This window comes from Protopterus annectens, chromosome 12.part0 (assembly GCF_019279795.1).
Source record: "Protopterus annectens isolate FY-2018-M chromosome 12.part0, PAN1.0, whole genome shotgun sequence".
NCBI lineage: Eukaryota > Metazoa > Chordata > Ceratodontiformes > Protopteridae > Protopterus > Protopterus annectens.
In genome coordinates, this window is record NC_056746.1 from 345,998,171 (window position 1) to 346,023,940 (window position 25,770).

The 25,770-nt window shown below is 40.8% G+C and overlaps 1 protein-coding gene across 4 annotated transcripts in view; it reads left to right on the forward strand.

Annotated features, from left to right (window-relative positions):
• The first annotated feature begins 3,981 nt into the window (after window positions 1-3,981).
• The window catches only part of LOC122816558 (katanin interacting protein), a 3,576,055-nt gene continuing 3,554,266 nt past the window's right edge, over window positions 3,982-25,770 (forward strand). For 3 of the 4 annotated variants that reach the window (XM_044089419.1, XM_044089421.1, XM_044089420.1), the window contains exon 1: window positions 3,983-4,338. In XM_044089419.1, coding sequence (XP_043945354.1) covers window positions 4,332-4,338 — 7 coding nt within the window. In that variant the 5' untranslated portion in view covers window positions 3,983-4,331. Of the gene's footprint in view, window positions 4,339-25,770 lie in introns of all 4 variants that reach the window. The other variant, XM_044089422.1, reaches the window with a different exon arrangement.

Sequence of the window (25,770 nt, forward strand, 5' to 3'; positions counted from 1 at the left end):
TGTTTATTCTGCTGCCGAGGGTGTGCGTGTGCGTTTATTCTGCTGCCGAGGGTGTGCGTGGGTGTTTATTCTGCTGCCGAGGGTGTGTGTGTGTGTGTTTATTCTGCTGCCAAGGGTGTGTGTGTGTTTATTCTGCTGCCGAGGGTGTGTGTTTTTATTCTGCTGCTGAGAGTGTGTGTGTTTTTATTCTGCTGCTGAGGGTGTGTGTGTTTATTCTGCTGCCAAGGGTGCATGTGCATGCGTGTGTGTGTGTGTGTGTGTGTGTTTATTCTGCTGCCACGGGTGTGTGTGTGTTTATTCTGCTGCCACGGGTGTGTGTGTGTGTTTATTCTGCTGCGGAGGGTGTGTGTGTGTTTATTCTGCTGCGGAGGGTGTGTGTGTTTATTCTGCTGCAGAGGGTGTGGGTGTGTGTTTATTCTGCTGCCGAGGGTGTGTGTGTGTGCTTAGTCTGCTGCTCGGGGGGGTGTGTGTATTTATTCTTCTACCGAGGGTGGGTGTGTGTGTGTTTACTCTGCTGCCGAGGGGTGTATGTGGTATTTATTCTGCTGACGAGGAGGACGTGTGTGTGTGTGTGTGTGTATAAAATGTCCCAGTTATGTATATCTGGTGGTTAGTGTTACTGAGGCTCAAACCCTGTACCTTAGATACAAGAAACAAGAGCCTGAATTTTCTGCCATACCACCACTTGTGATGCAAGGAATTAAGTCCATAGCTTTCAACTGTCCAGATTTTCACAGAATGTCTGGAATGTTTGGCTCATACTTTTGGTCTGTTCCTCTTAAAATTTGTGGTTTTCTGGAAAATCAGTGAGAACTTAATTCACTAAATAATGATAGCCATTTACGTTTGTCTTCCTATCTTTCACGAAATGCATGGTAACATAAAGCATTTTATTCTAGAAACTTTCTAATATTACACAAGCAATGTTTAAAATGTGTTCCTGGATTTGGGCCTTTGCCCTCCTCCCCAATAAATTTTGCTTTTTTTCCAGATTTCTTGTGCTGCAAAGTTGAGAGATATAATTGAGTATCAAGTGGATTTTACAAGGAGCTGAGTGCTTCACGGGAAGAGAAGTTTAGTGCTGCATATGCCAAGTCTGTTTGCATTGTTAGTAGCACAACAGGTAGGATACATGCTTTTGATGCAGAAAGCTGTGGATTCTACTCCCACAGTATGTAGCTGGATTGCTGATACTGTACTGTGTTGTACTTTAAAGGGGTGGATGCTGCAGTCCTGAGAATATCCTCCTTTGGAAGAAATACCTAGTAACTATGAACCTGTTATCAGTTTGCCATCCTTTCCATATTGCAATATTACTCGCTTATCATTTTTTTTTAATGTAACATAGACAGTTCATTCTTCAAGGGCAACAGGAACTTTTTGTTTGTAGATGAAACAATGAAGTATGAAGTTGTTTGCTAGCAGCAACCTCTTCATTAGTTACAGATCTCTACTGTGGGCTCATTTAGATGGCTTTTGCATCTGCAGAGATTGTGCATATTTACTGATATTGGTGGATTATAATAACAGAAGTTTGAGTAGGCTTTTATGATGGAAATGCTCTGACTCGAGCAGTTTTGTCATTATTGGTTCATACGCTTGTTTCATTGTTTATTAAAAGAACATTTAAAACTATAAATTTAAAACGCATTCTAACAAGTGGTGCTGTATTATACAAGCAATATAACTGAATAAAATCAGGAAGATGAATCAAAGAATAAATACATGTATGCATGGCCCTAAAAATGTGTGCACGGAGCCTATGATTTGAAAACAGCCCAAAGGTAAACTTAATCCTCCATTGGCCAGATGCATTTTCTATGAATTTGGGTTTTCATTACATTTCAATGAATGTCAGTTTTGCCATTTCAATGAATCCGACTTTCAAGGGCAGAGAAGTTTACTCCTCATGCTAACTCTGTTTTCATTGTGAAACTGTATTGTTTAGCAAATGGCTATCTGTGCTATTTTATTTCAATATCTGTAATCACTGTAGAAGCCAATAAGAGAACAGTATGGACAATGATATGTGTCTATGGTAACTGCTGAGAAATAGCCAAACAAGGGAATGACTGAGGAGGGGTCTGCTGCTTGGGGTTTGGGGGGTTGCTGCAGGAGGGGCTGGTCTATTACCCTGCCTAGGGCCCTATTTGACCATGATCTGGCTCTGGTATTAAAGGAGGACATATGTACACAAAGGTAATTGCAATTTAACTACATTATAAATGACTGGAAGGGCTTTCTTCTGGAGTAACCTACATGTGGGTGTGACTCAAATAGGGGTGTTTCATGAGTATGGTGTAGGTGGGGCTTAAGGGGCACCAGACGACTACTTTGCCTAGGGTGCCATTTCGGCTAAGGCCTGCCCTGTATAGGCAAAGTGCTTATGCAATATTACTTTGAAAGCACCTTACTTTAGAAAGAAACTGCTCAACAATCAATGCATGATCATTGGCAAATCTTAATGGCATGTCAATCATTCATCATTTGTATACTCCATCACTGGCATTAGTCCTGTCAATCACTCCAGTCACACCCATTCCTGTGTGAAATGACCGGTGAGCCAGTAAACTACAACAAAGCCCTTCCTCCAACACTGTTTACATATACTACAGCAACTGCGAAACATTAGGCAGAATAACTATTTTACAACAAATACATATAAAAATATAGTGATAAAAAATAAACTAAAACACAACTGTACAGAGAGCCCATTCTCCAAGCACAATAACAACTGTGGGTAAGCGTTATTTACACAGTAATACACACTGAGTTGGGCGTTACTGCTTGCGTAACCCCCACCCAACAAACATTATTGCTTGCATAAATACATCTATTGTTCCCCTCATTATTTCCATGGTACACAAACAGGGAGAAAGTTACAGTAGCAAACCTCGCTCAACACCTAAACATACCCACAAATTCTCAGAAATTGTCAAGTGTTTCACTGAAGTTAAAACAAAGAAAAACTGACATACCACATTTTGCAAAATGATTATCTAGTTTTGGATTTGTGGTATCGGCTGTCATCACAAACAATGAAGCAGCAGAAAAATACCTTTACAGGTATTCTTAGGGTTACCACCTGTCCCTATTTGCGAGGGACAGTCCCACTTTGGGGAGTTGTGTCCTGGGGGAAAAAAAAACTTAAAAATGGCAAATGTCCTGAGATTTTTAAGACAAAGTATATTTCTTAAGTTTTCTTTAATAGTTGCATAAAACAATCATTTTGTATCTGGAGCACATAAATATTATATGAAATAGCATAAGCAACTCAAATGCTACAAAAGTAAGCTTTTATTGTGGCAAAAAAAGTTCTGTCCTTTGCACCGGCCATGGGTATGTTTTGTCCTGCAAACTGTCCATAGCTCTCAACCTTCCATCTCCAAAATGAGGAACAGTAGACCTTATAATGTGGAATAAATGGGCAAAATGTGGAATGTATACTAACAGCTCACTAACAACTTCAACAAGGAAGGTCATAGGATAGTCAAAATATGCTGGTTTTACTTATGAAAAAAATCTTTAAATGAATTAATATGATTCATTTCTGTTTTCCATGGACATCAGTTAAAAAATGCCTAACACTGAATGCGTGACAGACCCTTTCAATGTGGAACTTCGAGGAACATGAACTTTTTAAGACCCCAAATGAGGTACGTTCCTCGTAATGAGGTACACTTGAGAGGTATGATTACCGTCACATTTCTACAATGTCCCACTTTGGGCATTTGAAAAGGTAGCATCTCTATCTGTTTTCACTAACAGGAATGAGGACTGCTCAGCCCATCCCCATACTTTTTACGTATACAAACAAGAACTGCAAACGAATTCGAGTGCTCTTAAACTTCAGGACAGAAATGGCAATAAGATACTGGCTTTTTTCTAAGAACAAACAACTCCACCTCAGTAAATTCCCAGATATTTAACCCTTGCCACGGCTTCGTATGTGTACTACTTCAATCTATTATGAACATAGATTAAATACAAACAAGTAAGTCTATAACAGAAGACAGAACAGCGATTCCACCATTAAACACGCTTTAAAACCACAGCTGTTGAACGTTTCTGCAGTGTAGAGTGGATCATTGTTCCGGAAGTACACACTCATTGGATCCCTCTTCCCTAGTAACCACCACAAGCTGTAACTACGTACCTGAGCAACGATAGGCCGCGGAATTCTGTTTTCATGTATGTACCCGTAGCAGTGTAAAGCGGAGGAAGTCTTCGCTGGAATGTCATCGGGTCGGTAAAAGCTGAGTGAATGGCACGAGCAATCGTAGGACAGCTAAGAGCTTACATCTGTGCCTTGATGCGGTGGTGGTCGCAAGATGGAGCGTAAGTTGAATATCTTCTGCACTGATGCTTCAGTATACCTCTCAACCCTTTACTTCCACAATTAGGGGCAAAACAAAAAGTAATTTAGGATAAAAAAACTTAGGAATACTTTAAATGCTGGTACTATCAACATAGAAAGTTGATAGAAAAATGTTATGCGTTAACGTGTCTTTTTTAATGAAAGAAGTTTGTAACTGTATATTATAATTATAAGGGATGAAGCAAAATATGACGGAGACTTGTGCGGGTACGAATGGTTATGGATTGTGTCCCTTATGTGTATGTTTGTGTATTGTTTGAGAAGGGGACATAAATGGTTATGGGTTATGTTTCTTAACACGTATGTGTAGGCTGTCAACCTTCTATCTCCAAAACGAGGAACACTAGACCTCATAATGTGGAACAAATAGGCAAAATGTGGAACATGTACTAATGGCTTACTAACAACTTCAGCTAGGAAGGTCATAGGATGGTTAAAATATGCTGGTTTTACTTATAAAGAAGATCTTTTAATGAATTAATATGATTTACTTATATTTACCACGGATTTCACTTAAAAATTCCCAAAACTGAATGTGTTACAGACCGTATCAATGTGGAACTTCGAGGAATATGAAACTTTTTAAGACTCCAAATGAGGTACGTTCCTCGTAATGAGGTACACTTGAGAGGCATTTAGTCGAATGTTGGCACATATGAGTAAGGGGCACTTGCTGGAAAAGGAGGCTCTCTCATTTTTTGATTGGTGGTGCACTGGTGATTCAGCATTTTACCTTTGTGTTGTGTGCTGTTGACTTGCAAGCATCAATATAAGTGTGTGTGTGTCTGTATACATATGTATATGTACAGATTCAAAATATATTTATTTATATATGTTTATCTTTGTTATCCAGGTTGGTCAATCTGCCCTTTTTCAAGGGATACCTGACGTATTCATACTGACAGGGAAATCTTTTACAGCCACCTGAGCTACCAATAACTTGGGCAGATAGGATTTTGTTTGAACATCTCATCAGAAGGGCGACACACTCTGGAGTACAGCACCTCATTATGCTGCACTGCAGTGTCAGTAATGGGAAATTAATCCAAGTACCTGGTGTGGGAATGGAACCCACGTCTTTCTGATCTTCCAGCGCCAAAGGCATGTGTGACATATGTGTATATCAGGGCTAGTCATACTACCTGGGGATTAGGGGTGCCACTGCCAGTGAAGAGCTGCTGGGCACACATTGATTGTGTCATCCAGAGCACAAAAGTCCTTGTTTCAGCTCTGCTGCTCTTTGACCATCCAGCAAATCTGTTGCCTTACTGACCCATTTGCTCGCCTGACTGATCTGATGTAGCATCCTCATTCCCTGCGAAGGGAGTGAGGTATCTGTTCCAAAGGGATTAGCCTTTCGGTAACCACACGTATTGCTTGGTTAGTGTGAGATAAGAATAGTATATTAGTTAGCCATATTCTGTAGCTAGAAATTTTGCGACTGTGTATCACCTGTGCATTTTTTGAAGTTACTTTTTGTCTCATGCCTTCCAGTTTGCATTAACATGCTGTAAACTGTGCTTGCTCTTTACTTTAACCACAAACAGTGACCATCAGAAGTGAAACAGACTCCGAGTTTCTAGGTGTCTTTTTAGATATTTGAGAAAAAGGTGCCCACACATTTCTGGCATGAGCTTACATCTTATTTAAACATTTTAAAAAGCAGATTGAATTTCTATCTTATGTGTATGATTTTGGCATTTGAAAGTCTGAATTTCACAACTTATCTTATATTCTACAGTTGTAGCACATGTAAAACTTAATCCTTTCAGATTTTATGCACACACAAATTGTATGATATATTCATCTTTTCATATTAAACAGTTTGTACAGAGATGCACGCATATTTGTCTTTGTGAGGTGCACTTTTGGATGCATCATAACAAGCTTGAAAGTGACTTGTACTTCTGCTGCCTGTGAATATGAATATGCATTTTGTTCTGACAGGTGTATTACAGGTTTTAGAGGTAGTTATGAAGACTTTGTGTTGCCATGCAAGTCTCAAACAGGAATCATATGGCACAGAAGATGATTTGTGTCAGAAAAATATGTATTAATGTGTGTGCTTAATGCTAATTAGAAACTAAATAAGTTAACACATTTTTCATTCTATTTTATATGCACTATTTTATATACAGTTGAGTTTCATACGAGACTAAAAGATGCTTTTTGAAACTGCAGTGTGCTTTCTGAAAACTTGCAAGATGCCCTCTGACCTAGTAATTGCTAGCACAGCAATATTCATGTTTATGCCTTTTAGAAATGTACTTGAGAAGCAGGTGATTATCTGCCAGGTCAGCAAGAAATTAATGAACAATGCTATATTCTGTAAAGTAATGATTTTAAACAATCAGCTCTGTTCGAAGTATGAGAACGTGCACAGCTGCAGAAGTTGGAGATAACATAGACAAAGGACTGTTAGAGAAATGAACTGCAATCTATACTTGCTTTGTGCTCAAATTAGCCATAGTACCTTGAATGGTAACATTGCATATATATCTAACCGGTGGTAGCCAAGGCCACGTTGTTTTTCTTAGGAAGTTTCTCACAAAAATTGATAGTACAAGCAGGATATTGTAAAAACAATCACTACGAAATGATGATGACAAAACTTGTGATTTACTACGTCAGCTTGGTAGGCAATGTCTTATTAGAAAGTGTATAAAAATGCCTGCATTTCCTGATTCTAGTTAGACAAACTCTGTATTAGCATGTTTTTGTCTCCTTGCTGCAAGATTAAAGTGCCTTAACCTGAACCTACCGTGTATTGATTATTTTTAAAGTATATTTTTCCTTTGACAATTTGTCTTTTGAACACCAAGCTTGTTTAACATATTCAAATGTAAGTTATAATGCTGTTTCTGTACAGTTCATAGAGACATTGTAGTTCAAGATGCAACATGCCACATTTCCCAACCTAGCATTATAATATTTTTTTGACAAACACAAATGTTTGCTTATAAAAATTAATATATATATATATATATATATATATATATATATATATATATATATATATATGAGTAACACTACTGATCCCCCCCACGTTATGGAGGGCATGCTTAAAGGTATAATGTGAAACATGACTTTTTCACTAACTCAGAGAGTAAACATCAAAATAACCCTCAAAAATTCCGGGCAGCAGTTAACAATATACTGCATCTTGGAAAAACAACTACTCTCACCCCAACAACAGCCAACAACTCCATGAACTTAGCCACTTAATTTAATACTTACGTCACAGAATCAATTCAACAGCTTGCAATGACCCAGACCAGCCCCAACCACCCCCTCCTACCCCAAACCACAATAGCTTACACCCTCCCAAAAGCAGCAACAGCCAGTTTACACTAAACCCAGTCTCCATTAACACCTTCAAAAAAACTACTAAATAAACTTAAGCCCACTACCTTAGCTGTCAACAATCCACAACCTTCAACATCCTCTCTAAAAGTAAAACTATTATCACCCCAACAAACCATACCAAATTACTAGGAGTGGAAATTGACAATAACCTGAAATTTGATATTCACATTGCCCAGTCCATTAAAAAAGTTCACAAAAAATAGGTTTCCTATATAGAAACAACAGGTTTCTGACAACACAAAAGCCACCATTGTTAGAACCCATCTTTTCTCAACTCTCCTGTATGCCTCATCAATCTTAACCAATCTCCGCACGACAGATCTAGCCAAACTCGAAGCCTAGTACAATAAAATCTCAAAGTTTGCCACTAATGCCTCATACATGTCGCATCACTGCTCAAGCAAGTAAGCAGCTCAAGTGGCTTGAACTCCCTAAACTTCTTCTCTTTAATCAACTTACTTTCACTCACAAAATACTCTTGTCAATCAGAAAAAAAAAACTGCACTCAAAGATATCATTCAGCCATATTCCTCCTCAAGACCCCTTTGCTCCAACAACAAACTACTTTGACACACCACCAAAGCTAACAATTCAGCAGGTGAATTACTTTTTTCTAACTACATCTCCAAACACTGGTATTAATCTGCCTAACTCACTAGTAGCTAACTCCTCAACATTTGAATTAAAAAAAAAAAACTTCTAAAAATGCACCTTACTTACACCTGGTTCTGCACCTGCAACTCCCCTGGATAACCTATTCCTCCTTTCCACTCTGTTATCATTACTCTTATTCTACTAGCATGATCTAGCACTAATGGTAGTTTCAATTTAACTGTACATAATCATTTGAATATAACCACTAAATGTAAATAACCATTTTTTATATAAATTACTGTTGCTCTACTTATTGAGTCTGAAACCACTATCTTTTACGTATTTGCGTCTCACTTGGCTGTATCTGTTTCTCTGTTGTATGTATTTGTTACTCTTGGAGCTTTTCTCTCTGGGCCACTGCTGAAAAAGGACCTGTGTCCAGTCGGACTTTCCCTGTAAAAAAGTATAAAGTCTTCATTTTCCTTTATCTCTAGCCATATTTCATGGCGATTAGAACATCCTGTTTCAACTGCCTCCCTTTCTCCTGTAACTAAACCTTTACTTTTCACACATTATATTGTCATTGTAATAAAACATTGTTTTATATTTTTCATTAAATATCCTCCACTATTCAGACAATTTTTTTTATAAAAAGCTCTCATGGTAATATGATCTTTCCATAACTGTATTACTAATGTATTTTCTTCTCCATTCCTTGCTTTCTCATTTTCCCTTTTTATTCCTTTGCGTATTTGTATACATTCCTCATTTTCCTTTATCTCTAGCCATATTTCATGATGATCATCCTATTTCAACCACCTCCCTTTCTCATATAACTAAACCTTCTGATACTGTAAAATGATCCTATTTCAGTTATGTACATGACCCTTTTGTAAGCCCATAAATTTTTGTCCCAAAGTTTTAACTTGCCACATCTTGTAACTTCTGACATTTTTCTTATATCATTTTCTTTCTTTTTGCAATATTCTTTTAAATCACAGTTAGTGTTCTGCTGTTATAATATTTACATTTATTACTATACAGTATAAAATCTGATTAAATAAGTTTTCCCTTTCTCTATGGTTAGTATAAGCATATAATGTTATAATTATATATACTTGTTCTTTTCATTTTAAAACTACAGTGTTAATCTTCCAATTTTTGCTAAAGTTACAGCTGATATCTTTACTGTATTCTACAGAATATGGCTGTTCCAGAATATCTCTCCTTTCCCAAATTCCAGATTATTTCCTCCCCGTAGTGTCTCTGTTTGTAATCTTTCTTCATTTGTTCATAGGTTCATACTAGGCTATCTGCCCGAGGGCATTTACAAGCCTAGCCCATCGTTTTGTGGCTTACGCCACCCCTTTAGTATGGGGAACTATACCCATTATTTTGCTGTGCCTCTGTCGAGCAGTGACGCTGAGGTAATCCCTGGGGTATATCTGCGATCTCCCATCCATTGGTCAAGATTTCTCTTGAACAAGGCCAGCGAGGTGCTCTGCCTCACATATACCGGGATTTTGTTCCACAGCATAGGGAGTCTTTGGGTGATGAATCTATCCCTCCAGCACGTCCTATTAATAGCCGTGTCGAGGTTTAAGTCTCCCGCCCTTGTGGCTCTGATGGATCTAGATTTTTTGAGGTGAAGCATATTCATCAAATCTGGGTTTGACATGGCCTTGTATGTTAGGCAAAGGTCACCTCTGAGCAAGCGGTAAGTGACTGAATAGAGCTGGAGTTCTTTCAGTCGGGCAGCATAGGACAGATTTTTGAGACCCTTTATCCTTTTGGTGAGGAACTTTTGTGGCCTCTCCAGCTGCTGCAAGTGTCGGGTCAGATACATTCCGAATGGGGCATTGTACTCAATCATTGGTCTGATGAGTGATGAGTAAAGGGAAACTATGACCTCCCTTGATCTAGATGAGAATCCCTTCATGATGAGGTGGGCAATGTAGAAGGTCTTCCTAACTACTTTAGCTACATGGGTGTCGAATGACAGACTACTATCAACCTGGGTCCCCAGGTCCCTGATAACTTCTTCTGTGCTCAGTGGATTGCCACCTATTTGGTAGCTAGGGGTGACCTTGTTTTTCCCGAAGGGTATGACTATGCATTTTTTGGCATTTAACTTTAGGCCGTGGCTCTGGCACCAGTTATCCGTTTCTGTGAGACCCTTCTGAAGGATATCTGTGTCAGATGTGTTTTCTACTATGGCCCAGTTTGCAGTCATCTGCAAACTTTGTCAGCCATAACCCTCCTGTGTTTGCTTGTACTTGGAAAAGTAGATGCCAAACAAGAGTGGGCCCAGGACTGAGCCCTGTGGGACACCACTTGTGACAGGCTTTGAGTCTGACATGGCGCCAGCAACTCTGACCCTGTGGGTTCTGTCACTCAGCCAGTTTGCAACCCATCTTGTGATGTATGGGTTAACATTTAAGCTGATGAGTTTTTCAATGATACCGAGTGGGGTATTGTATCGAAGGCCTTCGCCAGATCGAGGTAGGCTGTATGGACTGCCTTTCCCTCATCAATGGCTTTGGTGACTGTTTGAAAAAGTCAACCAAGTTTAAAGGCATGATCTGCCTTTGACAAAGCCAAACTGGGTTGGATCCAAAGTCTGCAAATTCCCTATGTCTTTATTTATGAGGTCCATTATGATCCTCTCCATGGCTTTGCAGATAAGGCTTGTCAAGCTAATGGGCGGTAATTTCCAGGGTTGGTGGAGGCACCGACTTTGTGAAGTGGGACCACAGTTGCAGTGCGCCACTCCCTGGGTACGTATCCAGAGGTAAGACTTTGATTAAACAGCTGTCCTAGCTGTGGGTTTAATTCCTCATTGAGTTCGTGGAGCACACAGCCGGGGACACCATCAGGTCCCATGGATGCTGTGTTTTTTGCTTTGGAGAGAGCAGTTCTCACTTGGGCGTTGGAGATGTTTGGGGGCTGCAATCGTTTGGTATAGATATCTCTCCTTTTGGGGGGGGGGGAGTTTGCACTAAACCTGTCAGCCAGTATGTTGGCAATGTCTGTAGGATCAGTAATCTTCACATCATTTTGAACTAGTTCTGAGCATATCTGGGAGTTTCCTCCCAGGTTTCTAACATAGCTAAAGAAGGCCTTATGATTGTCTTTTGAGTCTTTAGCTATTTTTCTCTCGAAATTTGCTTTGGATGATTTTATGAGAGCTCTTAGTTTTTTACTTATAGTGATCAAGGGTGTCTTACCTTTTAAGGATTTTGCTCTATCTTGTAGTAGCTTCCTCCTTTTGTTGTAGAGTTTGTTTATGGCTGGGGTCCACCAGACTGGACGCTTGCCTTTGGTACAAAGAGTCTTTGTTTTGCTTGGAATTGCCTTATCCATGCAGTCCTGCAGGTGCTGGTAGAAGGCATTTGTAAGTGATTCAGCAGCTTGAGTACTGTTTTCCGCCTCGGGGCCTTAAAGGAGACCACACTAGTCTTTAGAAGTGTGAAGTCGGCTTTCTAGAAGTTCTTTACTGTGGTCTTTTTTATTTCAGGTGGGGGTGGGATGAGGACCTCCAGCGAGATTAGTTTGTGATCTGATCTCACCAGTGAGGGTATACTTCCGGTGTTGAACATTGTGCTCCCATGTTCGTGATGATGAGATCAAGTATGTTATCTCCTCTTGTGGGGATGGTGACTAGTTGTTCCATGGCATTTGAGTTTATGAATTCCAGGAACTTTTGAGCTAGGGTGTTTGGGCTCGAGTAGTGTTCCCAGTCTATATTAGGGTAATTGAAGTCACCTAGTATGATGGTGTTTGGTGATACATTTATCCCCTCTAGTGTTTTCAGGAAGGCCATGTGTGGTTCCTGAGTTTGTGAGGGTGGCCTGTAACATGCTACAATTTGCAGAGCAGTCTTGCCTATGGTTAATTGCACCTGGATGGTCTCCAATGCATCGTGCGTTGCCACCAGTCTTGAGGTGTGGGTGTCCTTGATGAATATGGATACCCCCCCCTCCTTTCTTGGTATTGTCCGGATTTTGGGGCCGGAACGCATGATATGAGGTAAAACCTGATAGTGCTGGGGTGCTCTCAGGAGCCTTGAACCAGGTTTCTGTCACAGCACAGACATCGATGTTCTCCATACTGAGAAGGGCCTCAAGTGCGTGCATTTTGAGATTTAGACTTCTGGCATTGAGCAGCATTACCCTTAGTTTTTTCCTTTTTGTGTTCTAGGGTGGTAGGTTTAGAATTTGAGCCTTGCCTAAAAAGGCACTATGGGGTGGCAAGAGCCTTTGCCAATATCTGGAATCCCAGGGTGACAGGTGCAAGCCGTCCCTTGCGAGCAGCGTGGCTTGTCCAGCATGTCATCCCAGGCAGACAGACACTGGATCCCCTTTGAATGACACCAGTGTTTAAGCCAATTGTTAAAGCTGATCATCTTATCTCTGTATTGTGGCATCATTCTTGGTGAAGGTAGGATACTGCTCAAGGTCAGGGTCATACCCGCCTGGGCTACATAATCAGAGAGCTCCTCAATGTCTCTTTTCATGTAGTCCAAGGAGGTGCGTCTCAGGTCGTTTACACCAGCGTGGACAATGACTGAGTCATATTTGTACCTGCTGTTGAGAGACCTGAGTGCTTGCGTTATGTGGCGGATTCTAGCGCCCGACAGGCAGCTTACTGTGACCTTCTCCTTACTCAGTCTGGTGAGCGGGACGTCAGTGTGTCTGACTATGGAGTCACCAATGACTAGTGTGTCTGGCATTGTGTTTGGCCTTAAGGGCTGTGACTGTTTGACACTCTGACTGTGAGGTCTATGTGTTGCAGGTGTTGTGTTCTGAGGTGGTGGTTGTTTGGGTGTCTGCTTTGGTGGCCTCTGCTGTTTTGGTAGATTTTTGATCAGAGCCTCCGAGTATGTCTTTGTGTTGTGTATGATTTGAGGTTGTGATGGTACTATGTGAGACTGGGTCTATAGTGTGTGTGGTAACCTTCTCCTCCTGACTGGTCTTGTGTCTTCTAATATAAAAGTCTTGTGTCTTCTAATATAATTACATCTACATCACATGTATTGCACCAAAGTCCCTATTCTTCTTTCTATATTCTTAATACTATTCACATTCACAGAAAGCACTCTAACATTTTCATTTTCCCTTTATGGTAGATTTATGGATCATAAGTTCATAGCCAATTATTAGGCTAGCTTTCTGAATAAGCCATTCTAAGCCTAGCCAATTTCCCTCCAAGGGTGAGAATCAAACACTGTACCCTGTGTCTGTGACTCAAACACCTTTCCAGTCATACCACACCCCATTCATTATCTGTATTTATTCTTTTTCATCCATTTCCCTTCTTTTTCTCTTTTAGTAGTTATCCCTTTAAATTTTCTCTTTTTTTTTTGTCTTTTACACTTTTACCAATAGATTTTTTTTTCTTTTGCTATCTCCCAATTTATGCTTTCTTCATCAATTATTTCAGAATTTTCTTTTATATTATTTTTATTCTTTTGGTACTTACGTATTATTGCAACCAGGTTTGCGAGGTGGCGTACTGTGTAATGCTTTCCGGGAAAATATGCGTGTTTATGGAAGAAGGGCACTGTGAAGTGTGACACACTACTGGGACCCATTGTTTGCCATATACGAAGAGGAATAATCTGAAATTTCCTCTTTGCAGAGAGTGCCCTTTTCTGAATTAGACACATGACTGCTGCTTCGCAATGGCCGTCAATGGAACTGCGAGCAGAATGAACCGGTTCTCAACAACAGAAGTGCTGCCTTTGAAACGCAGTTAAAAGTGCTACTTGCTACTCCCTGACGGGCAACTTTCATTGTCATGATGACTGGCAAGCAAAACTGAATACATTTATTCCTCATAACCTTCCCTTTTTGTAACATCCAACTAAGGACTGCAGGCTTTTGGATGCAGTGTAACAGAATGAGTGATCGTTTTACTGATAACAGTCAGCAAATAAAAGGTATGATTTCTTGCCATCACTGCGACTGCTGTGTGTTCATTTGTCTGCATACTTCATTGGATGTATGAACTTTGGCTCCCAATGTAAGTAGTAAGCATTTACCAGGATGTTACACCCAAAAAATAATGGTCATTCATCCCTGCTGTCACAACGAGCAGTACTCGTTGTGATCGCTGTATTCATTACGTGACATCGGTAAGAAACCTGATTTTTGCCGCCTTATTCCTCTTCTAAACCCATTAGCAACATACCAGAAGACGTTTTAACAGTGCAGCCAATCCTTTTAAAGTTAACAGACACTGTTGAACTGAAACATGACCACCTCGCAAGTCTGGTTGCGATAATACGTAAGTACCATTTTTTCTATTTCTACTACTTCTAAAATATATTTTTTGTGTTCATTTTCTTCCTTTTCTTTTTCCTTACTCTTGTTTTCAATTTTGCAATCCATCCATAAATATCCATTTTTATTACATTTATAACATTTCACTTTACATTTTTTGCATCACGTCCTGTTTCCTCACAAATAGAACATTTTCTTTTGTCACAATTACTTATCAAATGTTCTCTCTTCCACAAAAAAAAAAAAAAAATTTTTTTGGGTTGTCCTCAGTATTTTATGGTAGGTCTATATCACGAAGTTGAACGATAAAAAGAGTGAACGCTCTTGTATCGAACTCGAAAAATCAAAAGGACTGAATGTCGAACACATGGAACACATTTCTTTCCCAGGGAAAAAAAAATCACTTGGCTGTTTTTGGGACTTTGTCATTTCCTCCACTGTGGTGCGATCTTGGGAGTTGGTATATTTAAGTAGGGGGGGTCTTTGTTTTTTTCCCCCTGTGGAAAAAAAAATCACTGTTCCGTGTGTTCGACATTTACTAGTTTCGTTGTTTTTTTCCCCTGGGAAAAAAAAAATTGCTGTTCCGTGTGTTCGACATTTTACTGGTTTCGGTTTTTAGTGTTCGATATAAAAGTTCGACTTTGTGATATAGACCCTTTTATGCCACCCCTATTCCCCTTCACGTTTATCATGATTGGTATATGCATAATTTTCTCGTTTTCTGTTTTTTTATAAATTTCAGTTCCAAATTCCAGTCCATAAATCCCTCTTGTAATAAACTTTTGCAATATCCACTACTTCTTTACATAAAGTTTTCAGATGCCCTTTCAAAGACTTTCTTTCTACCTCTGTTCAAAACTGTACATGAATTTTCTTTTTTGTTTTTCTGTTAAAGGCGTTTACCACATAAAGATTTCATGGGTTACAGTCTTTCTTTTTTTGTATTCTCCAAGAAAGCTTTCCATTGAAAAAAACAGTTTCAAATATAATGTCACAAAATGTCTCTTTGTTAATAGGAATAAATGCTCTTACCTCATGTGCTTTTTATACTTAAAGGAGCTATTAAATTGTCCCACACTTCATACCCCTCCATTTCATTGTCTTCTGTACTTTGAATCCTTACCACGTACTTTCTGCCTTCTTTTCTGATACTGCCCATCTGTCTTTTTACTTTCTCTGCATGTGTTTCTTTTTCATCTCATTGCTATTCTTCAGGATTGTTTCTGCATCCTCCTTTTGTATTTTCTCGATAATGTCCCCCATGAAACATCTCCTTCATTTTATGGCTCGCTCTGCATCACTATTTCTTCAGGTAAATCATCCCGCAACCCTCCCATCTGGAGAGTTGCATTCATGCATCCATCATTTGCTTACTCATCTCTATCAAACAGATTTCTTTGAAACATCTCCTCAGAATCCTGCACACATTATCCGGTCTCAATATTTGCTTTCTCCTCCATTTCTCTCACTTCTCCATCCTCTCATCCTCTCTTCATGTGCCAGCCTATTTCTTTGGGCCACCTCTGCGCCTGGAACAGAAACAGGAAGTGCTTCTGTAAAATGGGTCCCACTCACAACAATAAGTAGGGGAAGTTCCCTAATGCCCTGGTGAAATTTCCCCTAGTAGTATAAATACCATTTTTGATCTCTCCTGAAAAGAGGCCACTAACCTAGTAGAACTAATCTGGTCAACAAAGAAATTGAATAGTGGAGTAAATGTGATTAAATCTGTGAAACAAGTACCCTTGTTACTGTCATAACATTTTTGTCATATGATTTAGCACAGTGATATTCATACTTTGTCAGGCCTTATTGAACATCTTTATAAGTGGATTGAAAAGAATTCTTGTCAGAAGTGGTAAAGATACTTTTTGACATTCTTCATGATGTTAAAGGTAGGGTTTTGTAAATTTTGACTGCCATCACACAGTGCACTGGATATATGGAAAATTTGAACACTTTTTCTGTTAATTTAACTGGTGCTAAATATACATTTATGTATATATTTTTTAGGGTTGTGCAGCTAATTAGTATTTGACTAATGTGTTGATATTTAAGGTACCATGTATTTGTTGGCTGTGATGCTTTGATTTCTACAGGTGGGTGCAGAAAAGCAGCTTGCCTTGAACCAATGTATTGAGTTGTGTCATTGCTCCTGTTTGCAGTTCATAGATCTGCACATTCCAACAAGAATGACATCTCATTGCAAGGAAACGTACATGACTATGACTGTCTCAGCTAAGCAATTCTGCAGTACCTATTTGAACACCTTAGCAATTTGTAAGATGAGTCTTGCAAAGCACACATAAGAACAGACTGTCCCGCCCACGATGACAAAATATATGCACGCACACACACACACATATATATATGCAGGCTGCCAGTCTTGCCCCTACAAACATGCCTACATGCACACAACTCTCCCTCATGCGCAAATATAGGCAGATGCCTAATTGTGATTTGACCATTATTAGATTAGATGCCAAATCTTTGCTGATATCAGCTAACGTGACATGACATCTGTCAATATAGCTGTCAAACTGGGGGGAGGGTATGTCTGGGACTGTAGCAGCAACACTTGGGGCATGAGGCAGGGTTACATGTACACCTTCATGCACTGATAGACATACACACATGCAGTGTATGTACATTCTGCAATTACAGTCTCTTCATTCATACCCGGCACAGGTTATGGCAGGCAGCACTCCTCCATCACACACACACACACACACACACACACACACACACACACACACACACACACACACACACTATAGCCATTCATGCACATACATCCACAGAACCACGTAAGCACACATTACTTTTGTACCCATAAGCAAGCCCTTTTAATATGCACATACAGCACTACTTACTTGGATTGGCAATCCCTGCAGGGTGCAGCTGCTACCCTAACAGATTCCCTCCCATTGAAATGTGTAGATGTACACCAGTAAATAGCAGTATAGACTTATTCATATTCGACATTGCTCTTCAGGGCATTCATAGCATGGAATGTAGGACTTTTAAGCTATACAAGTCTCCTAAAGGGGCAGCACACTGGGATATTTATGGGATTCATTATCATAGGCCCTGCACCCTGGCTACCACATTTACTTGAGATGTCCAAGAGCTCACTGCTTAGTAACACAAAGCAGTGCCAAGAGGCAGCAGCCCTACTAAAACTCTGGACAACCTTACCTAGTACTTGAGACACTTTGCACTAATGTACCTACTAGGAAGTGTGTGTATGGATTCCAAACTGTTTTACACGTTGGGAAAATGTAATTCCATTTAATTCTGCTTGGTATATTTTAAGCAAGTAAATGAAAACAGCATAGGCGTATGGATAATAAAATCATGATAAACTGAGAACATTTATACTTGAAAGAATTTTTATCTGTTCTGTGTAAGAAGAAAGTGTTACAAGTGGGTGAATGAGACTTGATCTCACAATCACAATTTAATCTGAGAAACAAATTGGACTTCTCTAATTAGAAGTAAACAGTAGTCATTATATTTCTGTTAAAAGGTGAACAAATATTTGCTTCACTATTTCAAAAAGATCTGCATTGCTTTTATTACTGATTTGGGGTTCTGAACTTTGTTCCCGCTTTCTTGTAGGTTAGAAGTTAAATGAAGTGCTACTGTCTTTTACCGATAAATGATCAGAATGATTACTGACAAGACTGATGATAATAGACTAAACACATACTTTAAAACAGGCACCCAAGTGGGAAATTTAAGCATGAGAAAATGTTTAAGGTAGTTGAAGCAACAATTTTAAATCATTTAATTTTTAAAAATTTTTTGCTACAAACAAATCTTCATATGAAATAAATACTAATATGACATGATTAGAACTATGCAAACAAATTATCAAGTAAATATTTTTGTAATCTGGTTATGCTACTACTGAACCCCTGTGTGGGGCATTTACCTTGCCATCTCTGGTTGCTGTAAATGTTTTTTTTTTTTTTTTGACAAGCTTAGTTCAGTATTTGGACTTTGTTTAGCATAGTTGTAGTGTTATTTTATGTATCTATAAACACATTTTCAACAAATTTCATAGCACAACTCTAGTCACTGTGAAACTAAACTTAACAAGAAACATTTATTTTGGAAATAAGGTTCCATGATTTTGTATGGAGCATTTTTTTATTCTGGGCCATAAAATAGTTCTTTAAAATGAAGAACTGGATTCGTTGCTAAACCTATCCACACATTTTCTAAACTCGTCCCAGAAAGGGTTGAAGTGATAGCTAGCTGAGTAGGGCATACCTGACTTCCCTATCTATAGCATTTGTTTATTTGTTTATTTGTTTCAGTTTGATAACCAGGGAAGTCCACTGTGTCACGAAGAGCCCATTTTCAGTGGAGGCCTGGGGAGAAAAGCTCCAGAAACAGTTGCAGAGAAACAATATGAAAAAAAAATCTATTTTTTAGAGAAAAATGCAGCATACAATACAGTAAATTCACAAAGAAATACATTGTACGATACAATAAAATGAATATGAATTAAAACATTTTTGATATCATCAGTCCTCCGTTGACCATGGGCATGCCTAGATATTTCCAGGCCACCTGAGAAGTATCTGTCCAGTATGCTCTGGGTTTGCTTCTTGGCCTTATGCAATGAGCTGTACCTGGTACAACTCCTATGGTGGGCATACAGAGGGATTCAGACTAAGTGGCCAAGCCACTGCAGCTGCCTTCTCTCAATCCTGTTGAGTAGTGGCTCCACTCCAAGATCTTCCTTGATTGCCAAGCTTCTCACTCAATCCTGGAGAGTGAGTCCAGTAATCGTATGAGAGAACCTCATTTCTGCCGCTTTTTACATGAGCTAATCCTTAGTCACTACAAAAAGGTCCTGACCATAGATTGAGGCTGACAACATAGATTGACTAGTTAATCAAGATTCAACTTCCACTTTATCATCACAGTCCAGTACAGCAGCTGTAGTAGCACCACAACTTTAACCATCAGCTGGTAAGTTTCCTAATCCCTTCTACCCTCACTTGTGAACAAGACTACAATATATTTAAACTCCTTCACTGGGGAGTGATGATTCATCACTGTAACATAGCAGAAATTCCCTGAGGCTCTAAGAGCAGAATATTTTTTTTTACATTTATTTAATTGAATTGCACTTCTTAATGCTTATAGTTGTGCTATACAGCTAATCTACTACATTCTGCACTGTTATAAAGCTTTTTTTTACTGTTTTCACTGCACTTTTGTACTGTTTTATACTGTGTTAACTGTATTTTCATTACTGTAATTGCATTTTTATTGAATTACTTAACTGTAAAAGTTTTTTTCATACTGAGAGTTCTATTTCCTGTTTGTGAGTGAGTGCTCTATCTGTGCTTTTCTGTGAGTTTTTCTGTGTTCTAGTCAGGTAGCATAGTCTGGATAGAGGCCTGCTGTATCCAGGCCTGGTTGTTTTTCTTGTTGAGTTTCCCTGTGTTTCTGACAGACATATTATGCTGATAGGGGCTTGTCTTCTCTGTTAGTGAGAGTAACAGGGCTGCCTGACCTTCTCTAGCATGAGAGATTGGTTGAAAGTGCAGGGGCTTGCAGGAATGGGTAGTAATTCAAGCTTCCAGATTCTTCCATCTTTTCTGGTATCTAAATCCTATGTTTGCAGGGGGTTGCACTTGTTTACTCATCACACACTGCAGCTGCGCTGTTTTAACCCATTGTGAGGTATCTCAGTTGCATTTTTTCCCTTATCAGCACTCCTGTGTAACTGATGCCCTCCCTTGCAACTACTGTGTTGATTTTATCCAGCCCTACTCACACCTATAGGTACTCTGTTTTGATAGTAACCACTGTACCATCCTTGACCTCTCTTCCACAGATGCTGACAACCATGGACGGACATTTTCCTGTGGTTTCTCCTGCTAGTCTGGTTGATATGGGCATCCCGAGACAGTGTAGCAACTGGCTCATGTACACAGACAACCCTCTTCTTCTACCACCTAGGAGCACAGTGTGTGAGAGATGCAAGCACATTAAGAACCTAGAATCCTTGATTTCTTAATCACAAGCTAGTACATCTGGCAGTGAGAAGGCTGCTTGCAGAAACACCACACCTCTACCACCACCCACACCTGTAAAGTACATTCTTACATATGTGGATGTTCTCAACATACCTAAACAAGAGACCTCCGAGGCAAAGGCACACACGCACATCACAACCCACCATACCAAGCACCACACATAGTACACACGCCTGTGTCTCACAGCCTCTAAAGCCCAGCCACAAACCCAACGTACTAGTCCTAGGAGACTCTATCATGAGACACGTAGATGTGCACCTCACCAGGCTAGACAAGGGGAAAGTTACAGTAAGATGCTTGTCAGGTGCTAGAATCTGTCATATCATGCAAGCACTCAAGTGTCTCAACAACAGGTACTGTTATGACTCTGTCATAGTCTGTGTTGGTGTGAATGACTTGAGACATACCTCTCTGGACTATATGAAGAAAGATATGATTGTGCTCGCTGAATGTATGTTCCCAGGCAGGTATGTCCCTAGCCTTAAGCAGCATCCTACGGTCACCCAGAATGATGCCTCATTACAAACAGAAAATTACTTGACTTTAACAACTGGCTTAGTTTCTGGTATTCCAAGGAGATCCAGTACCTGACAGCCAAAGGAGGACATGACTGACAGACCACAATGCTTTGCCAGAGATGGCCTTCATCTGTCTCCCGTAGGCTTCAGGCTTCTGGCAAAGGCTCTTGCCACCCTCATAGTGCTTTTTTAGGCAAAGTCATGAGCACAAATTTACCAAGGTGAAAACATTCTTCTAAATGAAATTTAAAGGTCATGTTGCTAAATGCTAGGAGTCTTAACATGAAACTACACTCATTGCAAGCATTCCACACTCTGGAAGATGCTAACATCTGTGCTGTCACTAAAACCTGGTTCAAAGCTGCAGAGAGCACCCCAGCCTTACCAAGTTACTTGTCCTACCATACCTTTAGACCCCAAACGGAGGATTAAAAAGCCAAAGGAGGTGGAGTTGCAATATTTTTCAAAGACCTACACACCTCCAGGCTGGTCAAACAGTATGACGCACAGGAGACACTCCAGGTGCAGTTAACTTTTGACAAAACACATATTCAAATCATAGCTAGCTTCAGACCCCCAACCATGACTCAGGAGGCCCACTCCACCTATCTGGACTTAAATCCATCAAGATTCAACCCTCTACCCTGATCCTGGGTGGCATTAACTACCCAACCATAGAGTGGAAGACCTATTCTAGCTCAAAGACGAATGCCCAGAGATTCCTTGACTTTGTCAGTGCCAATGCTTTGGATCAGCTGGTCGACACCCTCACAAGAGGTGAAAATATCCTGGAACTAGTATTAACCAATGTGAGTAGCCACTGTAGCACCTCTACAGTGTCATCCTCCTAGGTAAGATCCGACCATAAAGCAATCACTTTCAAAGTCACCATCTCCCCTGACCCGCACCCCCCTTGCCAGGTTCAAACAAAAAAACTTTTCCAAAGCTGACTACAACCTCCTGAGAGCAGATATAAGCAGCTTCACAGCCACCACCTCTTTAGTTGGAACAAGCACTAATGTCCAAGCCTACACCAAAAAACTATATGAGCTCCTATATAGGTTCATAGGTTGGTACTAAGCTGTCGGCCCTAAGGCCTATGCAAGCCTAGCCATAACAATTCCCTGGACATTTTTTCCCACGATATTTACTTCTCTGGGCCCCTGTCTAGCAGGGCGACTGACATGATCCCCGGGGTGAATTTCCTATCTCCCAGCCAATCATCAAGGTTCCTTTTGAAGAGGGCCAATGAGGTGCTCTGCTTGACATGTATGGGCAGTCTATTCCAGAGTATGGGAAGTCTCTGGGTCAGGAACCTATCCCTCCAGCATGTTTTGTTCATTGTGATGATAAGGTTTAGATCCCTGGAGTGTGTGGCTCTGAGGGATTGGGAATTCTTTAAGTGGAGCATGTCCAACAGCTCAGGGTTTGACATGGCCTTGTATGTTAAGCAGAGATCGCCTCTGAGTAGACGATATGCCACAGAGTATAGCTGGAGTTTTTTTAGATGGTCAGCATATGGCATCTGCTTTAGGCCTGTGATTCTTTTAGTGAGGTATTTCTGTGGCCTTTCCAGATGTTGCAGATGTCTTGTGAGGTACATACCAAATGGGGCATTATACTCTATAATGGGTCTAATGAGGGATGAGTACAGTGGGAGAATGACCTCCTTTTTTCTGGATGAAAAGCCCGTAGTGATGAGGTGTGCCACATAGAAGGATTTCTTGACTGTTGTGGCGATGTGGTTATCGAAAGTGAGACCACTGTCCACTTGTGTCCCTAAGTCTCTCATCACACTTTTGATGTTTAGTGTCCTGCCACCTATGTGGTAGTTCATGGGTATATGTTTTTTTTCCAAAAGGGATGACTATACATTTCTTGGCATTAAGCTTGAGCCCATGGCTCTGGCACCAGGCATCTGCTTCTGTAAGGCCCTTTTGTAGAATATCCATATCATTTGGGGATTCAATAATGGCTCCCAGTTTGCAGTCATCTGCAAAGTTTGTTAGCCAGAGTCCCTTAGTGTTGGCCTGTACTTCAGAGACGTAGATGCCAAACAAGAGTGGTCCCAGGACTGAACCCTGAAGTACTCCACTTGTCTGGAGCTGGATTTGGAGTTGGCTACTTTTACAGTCTGGGTTCTGTCAGTAAGCCAGTTGGCAACCCATCGAGTGAGGTAGGGATTTATGCCCAGCTTAGTAAGTTTATCTATGATTCCAGAGTGGGGAGCTGCATGGACTCGACAATACCTGACAGGACCAAATCATCTTCCTCAAGGCAGAGTAAACCTGTCTGGTGGACAAATAAACAGACTCTGTAATAAAAGGGAAAAAAAATTGCTGTCCAGGACCAAGAAGGAGCAGGTACCAAGTTAGAAGCAAGCTCTCTATTATTTAAACAATAAAATAAGGTCACTGGTGAAATCCTCTAAGGCTAACTTCGAGTCCAAATTGGCCACATCCACTAAGGACAATCACAAGGCCTTTTTTTGCATATGTCTGCAGTCTCAAAGGTAACTCCCAAATCTGCTCTGAATTGGTGGTAAAGAATACCACATACACAAACCTCATAGCTATAGCCAACCTGCTGGCAGACAAGTTCAGTGAGAACTTCACCCCCCTGTCCCTCCATCAGTAAACCAGGACATCCCCAGCACCTGCCCCCCTCCCCTCATCACCAGGGAGCAGGTCATTAATGCCCTCTCAAAGGCAAAAAATACAGCTCCATGGGACCCAACAACATCCCTGGCTGTGTCCTACATGAACTCAAGCCAAGAGCTGTCAGCACCACTAGGCACCCTATTCAACCAAAGCCCATGGACTGGCTTCGTCCCAGCAGAATGGAGGACAGCCACTGTCATCCCTCTACACAAAGGTGGAGCATCCACCGAACCAGGCAATTATAAGCCCATCAGCCTAACTATCCTGATCTGCAAGGCCATGGAACGCATTATCATGGACCTTATAAACAAGGACACTGGCAATATCCAAATGCTTGATCCCACACAGTTTGGTTTTGCCAAAGGGAGATCATGCCTGTTAAACTTGGTCACCTTCTTCGAAACTGTCACCAAAGCCTTGGATGAGAGGAAGACTGTGCACCACCTATCTTGACCAAGCCAAAGCCTTTGACACTGTTCCCCACTTGGGCATAATGGATGAACTCTCCCAGCTAGGCATCAACCTGTATGTTACCAGATGGGTAGCTAACTGGCTCACTGATAGAACCCTCTCAGTCAAAATAGAGGAAGCCACCTCTGGTAGTAGACCCATAACAAGCAGCATACCCCAAGGATCAGTCTTGGGACCTCTACTGTCCGGGATATACTTTTCTGAGGTACAAGCCAAAACAAGTGGTCTGTGGCTGACCAAGTTTGCAGATGACTGCAAGATGGGCACTGTCATAAATTCCCTTAGTGATGTGAACATCCTCCAAGAGGGCCTTACCCAAACTAATGACTGGTGTTAGAAGCATGGCCTCAAACTGAATGCCAAGAAATGCATCATGATCCTCTTTGGGGAAACTGGCATCCCCACTAATTATCACATTAATAACCATGTACTAAGCATGCAGTCAGTAGTGAGGAACTTGAGCACCTAGGTTGATGGCAACCAGACTTTTGACCACCACCACATTGCCTCCATTGTACAGAAGGCTTTCTACATGGCCCACCTCATAAGTAAGGGTATTTCATCCAGGAACAAGGATGTCATAACATCCCTGTACTCCTCCCTTATCAGACCCATCATCGAGTACAATGCCCCATTCAGTGTGTACCTTGCCAAGCACATGCAGCATTTGGAGAGACCACAAAGGTTCCTGACCAGGAAAATCCAGGGTCTCAAACACCTATCCTATACAGATAGGCTAAAAGCCATGTCCCTCTATTCAGTCTCATACAGATTGCTCAGAGGTGACCTGTGCCTGGCATACAAGGCCATCTCAAACTCCGCCTTAATGGAGTTTCTGCATATCTGTAAGCCAAACTCCACTCATGCAACCTGCACGCAAGGCCTCAACTTGGTCTGTGACATTTAATAGAACTTGTTGGAGGAATAGATTTTTGTCCCAAAGACTTCCCCCATCTGTGGAGTTGACTCCCTGACCATTGCAAGCAGAGTACATCACTAGTTAAGAGGAACCTGGACAATTGGATGGGAAACAGAAGATATACCCCTGGGATCTCACCTGACAGGGAAAACAGGTGCTGACCTTGTGGGGACATGGGTGAAATTCTTGGCTAGGCTTATAAGGGCCTCCAGACCAATAGCCTAGTATCATCCTATGAACCTATGGAGGTAGCTGCTCCCCCCTCCCCTGGAGAGAGCACTCCACTGTCTTTAGAAAGAGAACCATAATTTTGATTTTAGAAGTGCTGATTTTTTTCAACCCAGCCACTTCACACTCACCAACTACTTTCAGGGAGTCTTGCCCAGTTTAAATTTTTCTCCTGAGCGGAAGTGAATACGGCAAGTGTATGGGTCAGTGCCTTCTTAACTATGCTGGAGATCTTCGTTACTTGATGCCAATAGCATGATATAATCTGCAGGCAGGCCCCAAAGCCCGAG